The sequence below is a fragment of the Adiantum capillus-veneris genome, chromosome 26 (assembly GCF_014529385.1).
Source record: "Adiantum capillus-veneris isolate H3 chromosome 26, ASM1452938v2, whole genome shotgun sequence".
In the NCBI taxonomy this organism is placed as follows: Eukaryota; Viridiplantae; Streptophyta; class Polypodiopsida; order Polypodiales; family Pteridaceae; genus Adiantum; species Adiantum capillus-veneris.
The window spans coordinates 52,043,035-52,057,097 of NC_140956.1; the positions used below are offsets into that span (position 1 = coordinate 52,043,035).

The 14,063-nt window shown below is 44.7% G+C and overlaps 1 protein-coding gene across 2 annotated transcripts in view; it reads right to left on the reverse strand.

The window, feature by feature from the left end:
- Window positions 1-1,510: 1,510 nt before the first annotated feature.
- LOC147423451 (receptor homology region, transmembrane domain- and RING domain-containing protein 5-like) overlaps window positions 1,511-14,063 on the reverse strand; it is a 73,615-nt gene continuing 61,062 nt past the window's right edge. Inside the window, exons 3-6 of one of the 2 annotated variants that reach the window (XM_086501577.1) lie at window positions 6,810-6,946; window positions 6,548-6,734; window positions 5,759-6,269; window positions 1,511-1,860 (exon numbers count right to left, since the gene is read on the reverse strand). In XM_086501577.1, coding sequence (XP_086357703.1) covers window positions 1,749-1,860; window positions 5,759-6,269; window positions 6,548-6,734; window positions 6,810-6,946 — 947 coding nt within the window. In that variant the 3' untranslated portion in view covers window positions 1,511-1,748. Of the gene's footprint in view, window positions 1,861-5,758; window positions 6,270-6,547; window positions 6,947-14,063 lie in introns of both variants that reach the window. The other variant, XM_086501576.1, reaches the window with a different exon arrangement.

Consider the following 14,063-nt stretch of genomic DNA (forward strand, 5'->3'; position numbering starts at 1 on the left):
CGCATGATATCCCCCCCCCCCCCCCCCCAACACGTCCCCCTTTCTTCAAATGAATAGGCCTATGTGATCCAAATATTTATCTTGGTAGATATTTATTTTACTTATTTGTCAAAGTCTTGGGCAAAGCAATTTGTTTAGGGGGCTATCTAAGGCCCCATTGCAAATCATCAATTCATTGCCAAGTCTTTGATAGGGTAATTTCTTAGGGCGGTACCCAAGATCCCTCGGAGTGTTCACTGAGTAAAATTTTCTTTTATCATGTGCTTTCACCAAAATGGATTTTAATTGCCCACCCTACCATGCCCTTCCCTTAAATGGGGGATGAACTTCCCCCCAACTTTGAACAAGAATTTTACTTATTTGTCAAAGTCTTGGGCAAGGCAATTTGTTTAGGGGGCTACCTAAGGCCCCATTGCAAATCATCAATTCATTGCCAAGTCTTTGATAGGGTAATTTCTTAGGGCGGTACCCAAGATCCCTCGGAGTGTTCACTGAGTAAAATTTTCTTTTATCACGTGCTTTCACCAAAATGGATTTTAATTGCCCACCCTACCATGCCCTTCCCTTAAATGGGGGATGAACTTCCCAACTTTGAACAGAAATTTTGATATATTCTTGAAATCTTGCTTGTGTCCTCTTGTGATTTGTTGGAAAGTGTACTATTACTGGGGTTTGTCTCGTCTCTAAAAAAACCCTTGAAAACAAAAATTGTACTCTCATTTGAGCATAAGAAATAATAAGAAAAGATCAATCTTGGTATGATCTAATTGGTCCTTTTTCATGAGGAATATGATGTACTTTGCACATTTCAAACTTGGAAAGATATGCAAAAGCCCCCCACCTTTCTATAACACTGCATACTTTTCTATAAGACTTTATCACTTTCACATTGACTGAATCATTTTTCTTAAGCATAAGGTATGTGTCATATAATCAAATTTCTTTTTTGTATGGTACTAATCTTTTAGCAATTTGAAAATTCTCTTGAAATTGCATTTGCTTAAAAACTCGCTACACGGTCATATTTGCAGCATGAAGCAGACTTGAAATCGATGTAAACCCAACCTGCCTATTCATAAACCCAAACGTGTCACATTTCTAGTGACATTTTTTTCATGACAAAAAACACCTTGTGTCTGGGCATTTCATGGACCAGGGGTGCAACTTACATTCCCTCTTCCACAATCTTCCAAACTAGGAACCTGGTAATTTTATTTCCAACAAAGCATATGTAACAAAACTCTTAGCCATTGTTCATCCTAATGGCTAAAGCATGATAACTACTGTCCAAAGAATATACTTCCCAATTCAACATCAAGACTGCATCCACAAAATCAAGAAGCCTCCCACACTGAACTTGTTGGCAACATGCATTCCTGTTGCATGAAAGGGTGACAGCATACAGTTTTTCTTTTTTGGCCCAAAGCATTAGGTTAGATATGATAAGTTGCACATATTAAGTTTCATACGATACCTTGGACATAACCATAGTTACCAAGAATAAAGAATATGAACGCAGAACCAGGAACAGAAACGGGAATACATTGCCATTCGCTGTTATGGACACGTCTGAAACACGGAATGGAGATTGGGAACGGGAAGTTGAAATGGGGACGAGGAAGCCTGAAAATGGCCATTCCTTGTGGTACACAACGCTGCAAATGCTTTACAAAACACAATACAAAAGTGGACATGATGTCTATGCATTGTTGGTTCATAGGATAACCCAACAAGATTGCAAACACTGTTCAATCTCTCAATTCCCGGGGAATTCGAGTAGCGATCCTTGACCTACGCTCTCTTCTTGCAAACACTGTTTGATCTCTCAATTCCCGGGGAATTCGAGTAGCGATCCTTGACCTACGCATTAAAAGTTCTCTTCTTCTTCTTCTTCTTCTTCTTCCTCTCTCTCTCTCTCTCTCTCTCTCTCTCTCTCTCTCTCTCTCTCTCTCTCTCTCTCTCTCGTTCGTTTTGTTTTGTTTTAGGAGTCGGGTTTGGGCACTCTCGGCCACACCAAAAAAATGTACAAAAAGAGCGGCCCAGACTATGCACCCTAGCTCCTAGGGCAGATGCTTTTGTCACTAGTTTCCTCTAGACTACGTGAGGCTTTGCTTCCCTAAGGGGCCAGGATTATCTACACTCGGGATAGTTTCCTACGACGTTAAAATACTTCTCGGGGGTGTATGTGGGTGTGTGGGTGCTAAATAAAAAAGGAAATTGGTAATAACATTTCTATCACCCAAGTGTGGTAGATTGGTTATGTCATTTCCCTCTTGAATAACAGGTCTTCAGTTCAACTCTCCTCGGATAGATCTTTAAGGTCTCTTGGGATAGTTTCCTACAACGCTAAAATACTCTTCTTTTGCTGCTGCCCCCGAAGCAGGACAGCATCGCCGGTCTTCGAAATGAAGTCGAAAAGCTTCGCAAGAGAATGAGGAGCTGAAGCAAAGATTTGCTGCCATCGAGATGCGGCTTGCCGCAATGGAAAACTGCAAGAAAGAAGAGATGAAAGAGAGGAAGTCAACCTCAATAAAACAAAGACCGAAGTGGAGACCATACTCACAAAAGAGGTCAAAACTCAAGTGCACGAGGTAATCCTTCGCAAGGTAGAAGACCGTGTGGCATCCACGCTACGCAAGCAACAACGACAAGAGGACATCTCCCTCAACATTCGCATCAGCGGGCTCCCAAGTGACTGGAAAGGGGAGGGGGATCTCACTCACGAGTGCTTTGCCCGTATCCAAGAAATAACCCACTTGGTACAATGGGACCCAGCAACAATCACATCTCTTACACATGAGCATCGCACCAACCATGTAATCCTCAATTTCAAGACCAAAGCGGATCGAATCAAACTCCTTGAGCAATTAAGGCTTCTCAAGGATACTAAAATTTGGTTTGCAGAAGATCTCACCCGCCGAGCTTAAACAAAAAAAGGCAGAACTCCAGACGATGGGAGAAGCACGCACAGCACGGAAATGGGCAGTCTATCGAGGAGGGAAAGCCATTATCCAGGAGTTTCGAACTCCCAAGCCGGCTCCCTCCTCACCTTCCCCTTCTTAGTTTTGTTCATTTTAGCTCTTCCTTTTGACACCTCTTTGGCCCCTCGGTCCTTAACTGAAATGTATCGCATGATCCTCCCGTTTAGAAGAACACACTTGTAATGTTTTGATTTTGGTCCCATGGGTCATATCTGACCTCCGCGGACGATAATTCAATCCAACTCCCACTATTGGGGTGAAGCAGGGCTGCCCGCTCTCTCCTACTCTATTTGGCATGTATGTGGATGAGGTTTCTGACTACATTGAGAGAGATGGTGATAGAGGTGCACAGCTGGCAGGGACATGGATTCCATTATTGTTATATGCTGATGATATTGTGTTGATCTCCGACTCTCCGGAGGGCATGCAACGTCACTTGGATGCTTTGAATAGGTTTGCTCAGGAAAGTGCTTTGTCAGTCAACCTTGGTAAAACCAAGGTCATGGTATTTAATACCACCCCACAGTGGATCAGGAGGTCAGCACCAGCATTCACATACAGCCAGGAGACTGTGGAGTATACAGATGCGTACACTTACCTCGGAGTGGTTTTTAGTGGGCCAGCATTTTCATTGAGGAGGGCAGCAGAGACTAGACTGACCAGAGCCCATGCAGCATTGGGTAGATTGGAAAGGATGTGTTCACAGGTTCAGTTTCAGGAGCCTAGGACGAAGCTCTGGCTCTTTGACACTCTGGTGGCTTCTGCATTGCTTTATGGAGCTGAGATCTGGGGACCTTCATTAGATCATCACGGGAGGACAGGCCGCAGTGATGGATGGGGGGACATGGAGAAGCCTCTGGTCTCTATGATCTCGCGGCTCATTAGAGCCAAGGCCTCAGTACCACGTGCTATTGTTCGAGCAGAGCTAGATGCCCCCCCACTAGTGGTTGAGGCGCTTACCAGATCGGTCTCCTTCATACACCGCATGTAGGAACTTCCCAGAGACAGATATGCCCGCCTTGCACTTGAGTCCTCTCAACAGTTAGCCATTCAGGGAAATGCAGCATGCTGGTATGAGGAGATGACATCATGGTTTTAGGCGCATGGGTTCAGCATAGACAGATTGCCTCCCTTCCAGTACTCACTGGATGCACCCTCTCTGACTCTTACACAATCCGAGATCACCAGGCTCATCCGCCAGGACTTGACTCAGCTAGACACCAGGAGTACATGGATACAGCCAGCACAAGAGCTGAGCACGAAGATGGCTTTCTACAGAGAGCGTCTCCTCCAGCTTACAGTTGATGGCTTTGTCACAAGGTCGAGATACATGGACACCCACTTGTCTCGTGGGATACGATGTGCTATCAGCCAGATACGTACATCTTCACCCCAGCTGCGGACCGAGACTGGGAGATACAGCGGGGTACCAGCAGAGGCCAGGACATGCCCCCTGTGTGACATCGAGCCTGAGACAGAGTTGCACTACACATGCCACTGCCCCGTCTACTACGAGATACCAGGCCGCTTCCATTGCTTGTTCAGAGAGAGCTTTGGACCATTCTCCAGAGTCATGCAATACGAGGATCAGAGATGCTTGGGTTTGTTTTTGCTCAAGCTACGCAGACACAGAGAGAGCCTGATGAGAGGAGAGGCTAGCCAGTCCCAGAGACAGATCACAGATTTCTTTAGAGCTGCCACTGGACACCCGGAGGAGTTACTACCACAGCAGAGCTCATCGTCTCACACCAGAGGCACACTGATCAACCGAGCGACTGAGCTGGGAAGATCCAGACGCCCACGACTGCGGAAGACTACACAGCATCAGTGGAGGCTGCATCAGAGGATTCGGATCACTTTGGCTCGACATGCACGACGCCTGGTCAGACTACTGACCATGGAGGAGATTGATGAGATCCGCCAGCAACCGATGTTGGATCTCTTGTGATCTAGCTATCCCAACTAGCTGCTGTTCACACCTAGTAGTTTAGGATTCCATAGTAGTATTTTATTGTGACATTTGTCATTTCATTTTCATTTTTGTCATTGTTGTTATCTTGTTACTCTGACTCTGACTTTGTATCAGATCCACCACATTGTAACTTTCTGGTCTCATAGGTCACTTTGGCCTTTTGAAGACGTTAATATAACATTTCATCTCTCTCTCTCTCTCTCTCTCTCTCTCTCTCTCTCTCTCTCTCTCTCTCTCTCTCTCTCTCTCTCTCTCTCTCTCTCACACACACACACACACACACACACACACACACAAACATTGGAGGGCTAGCAGGAGCTCCTTACAGGGGTTGCAGGTCACAATCTCTTTTGAAAAGCAGTGCAATGCGTTGGTTTTCCGACGCACTGGTTCATTCAACAAGCACAATTCGCTATCAAATTTAGCCGGACAAGGCTACATACATACTAGCCCAATGGAGCCTCCCAGCATCCAGATGAAATCCACTTCGTGATAGCTGTGTTAAGTTTAACCTATTCCACTCTCTGAGGACGCTTATCATGGTCCTAAAGACACACTGAAGTGTCCAAGTGTGTCGATCCTCATGGTTTCATCAAATTTTATGGTCTTTTTAAGTGCCACTCACACATATATAAACATCTGGATAGTCATGTTCTCAAACGCCACATTTCTGCCATCTTAAACACTGGCAAACCCTGCAACAGGTTTCTTGCCCTTTTGCATAGTTTTCAGCCATCTGGATAGTCCATGTTCTGTATAGAATATTTACAGAATGATCATCTACAACTATAGAAACTGCGAGTACCTTCCACCCTGCGGTGCTTCATCCAAGGAACCTGGCAACGACCCAATGCGATCCGAATCACCTGTTGACTCCAAAGAAGAAAGTACGTTTGGTGCAGAACTACGGAAGGAAGAGGGAGGCGTGAAGTACGGAGACGCACGGAATGCCTCCATCGAATCCGGATCAGTCAAAGAGTTCAAGGACAAATGCCTGGATGGACGCGGAGCTCTTATGGGAGTCCCACTAGACCTCAAAGGTGGCCGGCTGAAGGAAAAACGGCAACCCTCTACGTGTTGCCTTGAAGTATTAGGAGACCTTGTGTCGATGGCAACCACACAAGCTTGCTGTGTAAATGGTGAACCCTCTTGTGGAGACGGAGTCACCGGCTGCTGCTGCTGCTGAGAATTGTTCAAGCCCAGTAGCAATGGTGTGCTTTCTGTTGATGATGGAGCATTCACAACATCCCGCTTGCAAATTGGACAGAACGACCGCCAATTTATTAGCCATGCATCGATACATGAGCAATGGAACCCTGCAAAGATAAAACTCCAAAGGTCAATTTACACATTAATGAAGAACAACTTCAATGACAGAAAGGGGCATCGATCCCGACTCATGGCCCAGGCATAGAAGCGGTGGATATGAGCCAACATGCACGTAGGTGCAGCACCCTAGAGGCATTCTAATTCTAATGTGGACAATGTTGAGTAGAGTCCCCACAGCACATATTTCAAGGGTCCCCTTGACAGCGAGAGTGCTACCCCCACACTATTTCATGAATATAAAACAACACTTTAAAGTATTACTCACTATGATTGCATGGAAGCATTCGTAGCACTGCACCATCAGTATAATCTTCCAAACAGACAGCGCATACGTCATATGATCCACCTCTCTCGCATCTCGAATCATAAACAATGGTTGGCAGGCACTTCACAGTTTGGTAGCTGATGCCCTGCGAGTCCTTTAACCTTCTGCTCTGCAGCTGACTCCTCCTCTGCTGCCGGATCAAGAAACATATTGCAAAAATAGCCGTGATGGCAATCAAAGAGATGAAAGATATAACCATCACCAGCCAGGCAATATTTTCGTATGATGGTAAGATCCAACATTCTGCAAATGAATCATTCGTATATTGTGTGAGCACGTCCCCTGCTACCTTTGAAATAAATACTGCTGGTATTGCAACGCCTCTTTTGTTACCTGCCACTGATATGACACAAATCATATAAAGTCAGTAACATGCTACAGTTCCAAGGCCCCACGCCATACATATATGCGGCAGCAAGACAACTTAGCCATTTGCACAATAGCTAACAAAGGATTGGCTACTAGATTTGCAAAAACGAGAAGAGAAACTCACTATGCATGCTAAATGTAAACCAGGAGGGTGAGAACTAAGAGGGTTCATTTTTCTCTGAAGAGAAAAAACGTAAGATTCCAAAACAAAAAGCTGAGAACGAAGCAAGATGACGAGCTCTGTGCAAGAGAGTGCAACACACGGCCATACAGGCAAATCCAGGAGGTGCTGTTCAGATTTGGTCATTACCAGGTAACCGTGCTTAGGCTGGGACCTTGTGGCTGTAGCACCACTTTGGCCCTGCATGTGCATTGCAAGGCTTCCTGGTCAAGCTGTTATGCCTACTATTATAGCCATTTGGCTCATCTTTATTGACTTCCACTTTAGTAGTTGTTAGGCCCAAAAACTAGATGGTTCCATGTATTTTCTTAGGTCACAATGTGTTTCAAGTCAGCTCTTCATGTAGCTCTGCCCCCCATTTTGTATCAAATGTCACAATTGTGACTATGTAAACAGCAATACATCGGATGGTCACACCCCTTCGCCCAAGAGACGTGCCTTTTCGCCAAAAGCCACACTCGTTCGACGACTGGTCACACCCCTTCGCTCTCGGGTGCGACTCTTTGCCCAATGGTTGCAGCTCTTCGCCAAAAGGATGTGTCTTTACGTCTAAAGTCATGTCTCTTCACCAAGAGACATGTCTTTTCATTTGTGTCTCTTCGTCTCCTATATAAGGAGCCCTTGTATCACACATTCAATCAATCAAACAGAGTCTTCTAAGTCTTGTTTCTGAGTTCAGTTCAAGTTTCTCAAGTCTTAATCATGAGTGTAAGTACTTAATTAAGGATTAGCACCTACAATCCTTACAGTGGTATCAGAGCAAATTTTTTTCCCTGGACCCTACGGTTGTGAGCCTCTCACCCTTGCTGCTACACTCTACCCCTCTCCCGGCGTTGTATGGAATCCGAAGAACAGTGGCCCACACACACATCTCGACATGAGGTAACTTAAGTTTACTTATGTTCTAGTATAATACATACTACATAACACCAGAGACACCAGCATGGCTGTGTACCCGTACCGGTCGTGCTCGTGGTGATGCATGTGTCAATGCGAAAGACTGTGCCTTTTCAAGCTCGAGTGTGTACCTCTTCAACTGAGTACCATTTCGTGTGAGCACCCTTTGGCGGAAATTCTGCAAACACGGGCTGAATTGCACCCTTTCGCTGGAATCCCTTCGCATCGCAACCTTCCCCAAACAGCACCTCTCCAAGCGGCAGCACACATCAGCAACGGTGAAACGCCTCTTCAAAAACCCCTTTGCTGGTCTTTAATTCCTACGCGCTGCCTGCTCTTTTATTCCACGTTGGACAGTTTTTTATGATTACAGCAAGCTCTTACGTTTTATTACTCAATGTAAAGTCTTCATTCAAATTACCCGTCCAAGTACTTGAGTTAAGTGGCCGCCCAAGAACCAAAATTTTTTAAGACTATGTGAACACCTTTAAAAATCCCAAACCATTAAAAAATTACCCCAAACACTCCAGCGATGGCCTATTTGCAACGTGGGTACTCTCCGCCAGCCAGTTCGAATACTCTTCTGCCAACTTCCAGCGCTGCAAATTCTGGCCGGCACCTGGTACACGCGCGGAACTTTTTGCCATCATGGTCGACGACGCCTTCGACAAAATAGACGAGATTCTCGACGAAATCTTGCCGAAACGACAAGTCATCATCATTTCCAATTCGCCGGAGCCAGAACCAGTCCCGGAGGGCGCTCCAGTTCCCCACAGGTGCTCCCGTCCCAGAAGCTGTACGGATCTCAAAACCTATTCCCGAACCAGAACTTACACCTGTTCGAGAGTTTCCTTTGAGGTGTAACCATGCCTAATTCTCAGGATGGAGGTGGTCAATTGGAGGGCGCTCCAGTTCCCCACAGGTGCTCCGGTCCCAGAAGCTGTACCGATCTCAGAACCTATTCCCGAACCAGAACTTACACCTGTTCGAGAGTTCCCTTTGAGGCGTAACCATGCCGAATTCTCAGGATGGAGGTGGTCAATCTGAAGATGCCCTTACTCTCATCAAGGAGCAGATGATCACACTTTCCATAAGTCTCGCATCACTTCACACTCGCTTGGATGAGATGCAGACTCAAAACACTTCTCGAAGTCGTCCTGCTGTTTCTCGGACTACTAATGCGGCCTCTTCAACACCTTCTTCCGAAGCTTCAGTGGACTAACCAAACACCAGATCCAACTGAAGAGGTAGACAATCGCGAACTTCAATTACTTTACAAAATTTTTAATGTTGCACATAAGAAGAAGCTTGATGTTAAACTGCCCGAACCATACACTGGTCGCTGCGACAAGCGCGCGCTCGACCAATGGCTATTCAAAATGGAGGTCTACTTGTCTAACACGGACTTGGTCGAGAGTAAAAAAGTTACACTTGCTAGTTCTCTACTGAAGGATACAGCATCTCTTTGGTGGCAACGACGGGTTGCTGATGGTAAACACACGTTCTCGGGATAAATTCTGACGTGCTATTCGCAAGGCGTTCGAACCTGCCAATGCGGATTTTCATGCCCAATCCTCTCTTCGCCGCCTGAGCCAGACAGGTTCCTTGGCCGCGTACATCACAGAGTTCCGAAGGCTAACTCTGGAGATAGAGACCCTTAGTCCCTCTGATAAACTTCAGAGTTTTATCAACAGACTCGAACCCAAACTGAAGGACGATGTGCACAAATACAACCCTACCACCTGATGCTGCAATTGCCTATGTAGAGTGTCTTGGCGATAATCGACGCCCTACACGGAATTTTCTCCCTGATGACAGATCTTCAAATAGCGCTCGCTTTTCACAGCGCGATCGCAGAAACAGCTATAGCCAAAGTCAACAACAACAGTCTCAATTCAAACAGCAAGCAACGCAACCTTATTCAACTTCAAGGTTCTATTCTCAAGATCGACAATCTCAAAGCAGGTCTTCTTCACATGTTCCTCCACTTAATCGTGGTAAAGGACGTGATTTTTCTCAAGATTGGCATTCCAATACTCATTGAGATTGGCATTCCAATAATTAGCAAGGCTCTTCGTCAAATGCTTCTTCCACTTCAAAGAAGGAAGGATTATGTACAATTTGTGGTGGTGACCATAGATGGTATCATTGTCCAAAGAAACCAAATCCGTCTAATTTGAAAAGAAATTCAAACGCAGAAACATCATCGAATTCTGAACAACCAGATTCTAATAAGGATAAAGGAAAATCTGTGATCAATACGATTCGTGTCTCAAGAGGATACGACTATTCTTATGAAGCATGCTCAGTGCAATTCTTCAGTTTTGGAGCTTCTCTCAAAGCAAGTTATGAGCCTTCTTGGAACTATCAATGGTCGCTCCATCAATATTTTGGTGGACAGCTTATGCTCGAATAATGTCGTCAACACTCAGATAGTTCAACAACTTGGTTTTCCAACTCAGAAGACATCTCACTTATATGATGTGGAATTAGCAGATGGATCAATTTTAACTTGTGATCAGACAGTTCGACAGTTGCAATTCGAGATTCAAACTTATGCAGATCAATTGGATTTTGAAGTCATGCCTTTATCTTATTACAACATGATTTTTGGTCAGCATTGGTTATTTCAGTACGATCCCGCAATTAGCTTTCGAGGACATACTATCAATTTGTTCAAAGATGGACATGAATTGACTTTACACGAGCTTTATCATGCGGAAAGAGTGATTCAAGCCTCACGTGTACTAGTCAAACGACATGATACAGTGGATTATGAAGAGAATATGATTTCCGATGCAGATGCAGATATTGATATTATTATTGATGAATTTTTGAATTCATTAACTTCTCTTGAATCAATTGATGAAGACAAAGATGATTTCAAGCAAGAAGTTTTTCCAAGTGATACTTCGTTACCAGACAAAGATAAGGACATAGTTGTAGATTTCGAGTCTGAAGACGACTATGCTTTCTTTGATTCTTTGATGGATGACGATATACCAATTGCAAGTCACGAAGTGACAGTTCCTGAAGATGATTCTGAAAAATTTTGGGATTCATTATTGGAAGATGATTATAGTGTCAAGTCAAAACCCTCTCCAGTGATTCATAAAGTTGAAGTTATCCCATCTGAAGAGTACCTTGAGAAGATTTCCTCTTCCCCAAATATTTCATAGTTATTGGAAGATTTTGAACCAGAAGTCATGAAGAACCTCTTGTTGTAGTTAACCTGATTATGCCAGATTCCTCTAAAAAGTCTTTGAATAATGCAATGACATGGGATTTAGCAGTAAAAGCAAAAAGGTTTCGCAAGAAGCAAAAGTTCAAGACGAAGGTTTCCGATAACTCAAAGATTGAAGATTTTCGAAGATTCAATGCTTTTCCAGAGTTCTATCAACATCAGAAGTCATTTCTTTGGCACGGGCTCTCATTTTAAATGGGAGGGAATGTCACGATTGTGACTATGTTAACAGCAATACATCTACTCCTAGTTGTAGATACACGAAGTGCCATGCCAAGGAGGACCCCTGCGCTTGGATGGTCACACCCCTTCGCCCAAGAGCCGTGCCTCTTCGCCAAAAGCCACACCCCTTCGACGACTGGTCACACCCTTTCGCTCTACGGGTACGACTCTTCGCCCAATGGTTGCAGCTCTTCGCCGAAAGGATATGTCTTTACGTCTAAAGTCGTGTCTCTTCACCAAGAGATGTGTCTTTCCATTTGTCTCTCTTCGTCTCCTGTATAAGGAGTCCTTGTATCACACATTCAATCAATCAATACAGAGTCTTCTAAGTCTTGTTTATGAGTTCAGTTCAAGTTTCTTAAGTCTTAATCATGAGTTTAAGTACTTAATTAAGGATTAGCACCTAGAATCCTTACATCAAATGTTATCATAGCAAATCTCATCTAGTGGGAGTAGACAATCCCAGCTTACAGATTTCTTTCATCAACCGACTCTAGCACCGCTTGCTACGACTACATAGAGTGGGGTCACTGTCTAGTAGGCTGATGTGATCCGAGCCAGGAGACGACCCAGAGCAAAGGGACATCGTGCTCGACGAGCACACCAGAGGGAGATCTACCAGATTCGGACACAGCATGAGCAGGCCAGACACAGAGAGATACAGCGAGTCTTCTCCAACCCAACTTTCATACTACAAGGGCTCTTCATACCCTACCCTCCTATGCATGATATCTTACACCCTCGGTTTTCTACCGGATGGAGCTAGATTGCATCTCAACATTGTACCCCCTGAGCATATAGTTTCACATCTACTAGAGATAGAGCTCCAGCCCTCAATATACTGGCACATGTATTACCCCACCTCTTATCGGATTACTATAGCACTGTACCACCTCACCTCTAGTCTTATCATTTTAGTTCAATTCTTTTTCAGCACTTTTATCCTTTTTTGAATACCCAAAGGATACACACATGGACCGGATTTCCCGTAGAAGAGAAACCAATTGCGCTCTGATACCACTGTAACAAACTTAGACACCCCAAGTTAAGATTCTACCACGACACAACAGATATTCACTTAAAACTGTTCATAAAGACGACACCACCTGACGCAGTTCCGTGCCCAGAGGTATTGGCCCCAAAGACTGGCACCCTTTCAATATTTCTTTTTATATTAATTTGTGTTCGAAGTTCAAGAGAGTCGGTAAGCTCTCACTCTCAGACTCTGCGTCCAAATGCTCTAAGTAATGAGGCCCGACCCACTTATTTATTGGTACAAGGGATGCCCAAAAGCTGAGCCCCAAAAAACTCAAAAGCTTTATGCCCAATAGAAATTCCTTAAAAGTCTTCCATCCAAAAGCTGCTAAAACTGCCAGCGTAATTTTTGGCAATCCATACGGAACGCCACGTCAACATGTCAATGCGTTTTGCAACGGATTTTTTGATGGCTGCCACGTCAACCTGCCGGCGCATTTCAGGGGTCCGTATAGGGCCTGCCACGTCACCAAATTGTGACAGTAAGTCGGGCATTAAACCCCTGCACAACGCCCTCAAGAGAGGACAAGCAAATGTTCGTCTGAACGTTCGTGTTTGCCAGAGCAAATATACGTTGGTCGAGGCTCTGGAAAGTGCTTATGATTCATCTATATAGAGCATGCGTGAACGGAATTTGAATGTTACCTGGTGCGTCGTCACGCTGCGCATTGGAGTTGAAGGAATACAAGGCGAAGTCCGTGAAAAACTAAAAAATCCACAAGAAAACATGCCTTTTCTGCACTTTTCGATCGCAAAAAGTTGAACTTTGAGGAGCTCTACGCGTCGACGTGAGCATCCGGAAGCGAGCAGGTGATGGCAAGAGCACGTAAGTGCGAGCGGATGAGAGAGAGCAAGCTCGGGAGAGGAGCAGGAGAGCAAAAATTGAGTTCTCTGTAAGTTTCTACACGTCTCTTTAAATGAGTTTTTAATAAACTCAGGTTTCATACCATAGTAACAAGGAATGGCCATTTTTAGGTCTCCGTTCCCCGTTCCCATCCCACTTTTCCGTTCCGGATTGAAGATTCCCGTTCCATGTTTCAGACGCGAGTATTCGAAACAGGGAATGGCATTTCATGCATGTTGCCGTTCCCCGTTCATGTTTCGATTTCCCGTTCCGGGTAACTATGTTTCATACTCACCTTATTCCACGTGGGAGACTTCTACAATCGCCCTTTCCCTCCTCCCACCCTGCAACAAGTGTTTCTCTCCTCACTGAATATCTTTTCTCAGCGCTACAGCAACACCGGTCTTTCTTCGCTCCACACTGGAGATGGCAAAGGTGGCAGCAAGGGGAAGGCTCGTAGAGAGGTCAATGCTCTCTCTCTCTACACTTCGCACAGAGAGAATACAGAGGGAGATTTTAAAGTACTGGAGGCTAAATTTAATCATGAATCAGAAAATTAATGAGGGATTCACTAATTTTTATCGAAAATTAGCAAAATTAATAAAGAACTTTCAATTTTCAGCTTTTTTGCCTGTTAGTTTGTTGATTAGCAACAGAGCAGTGC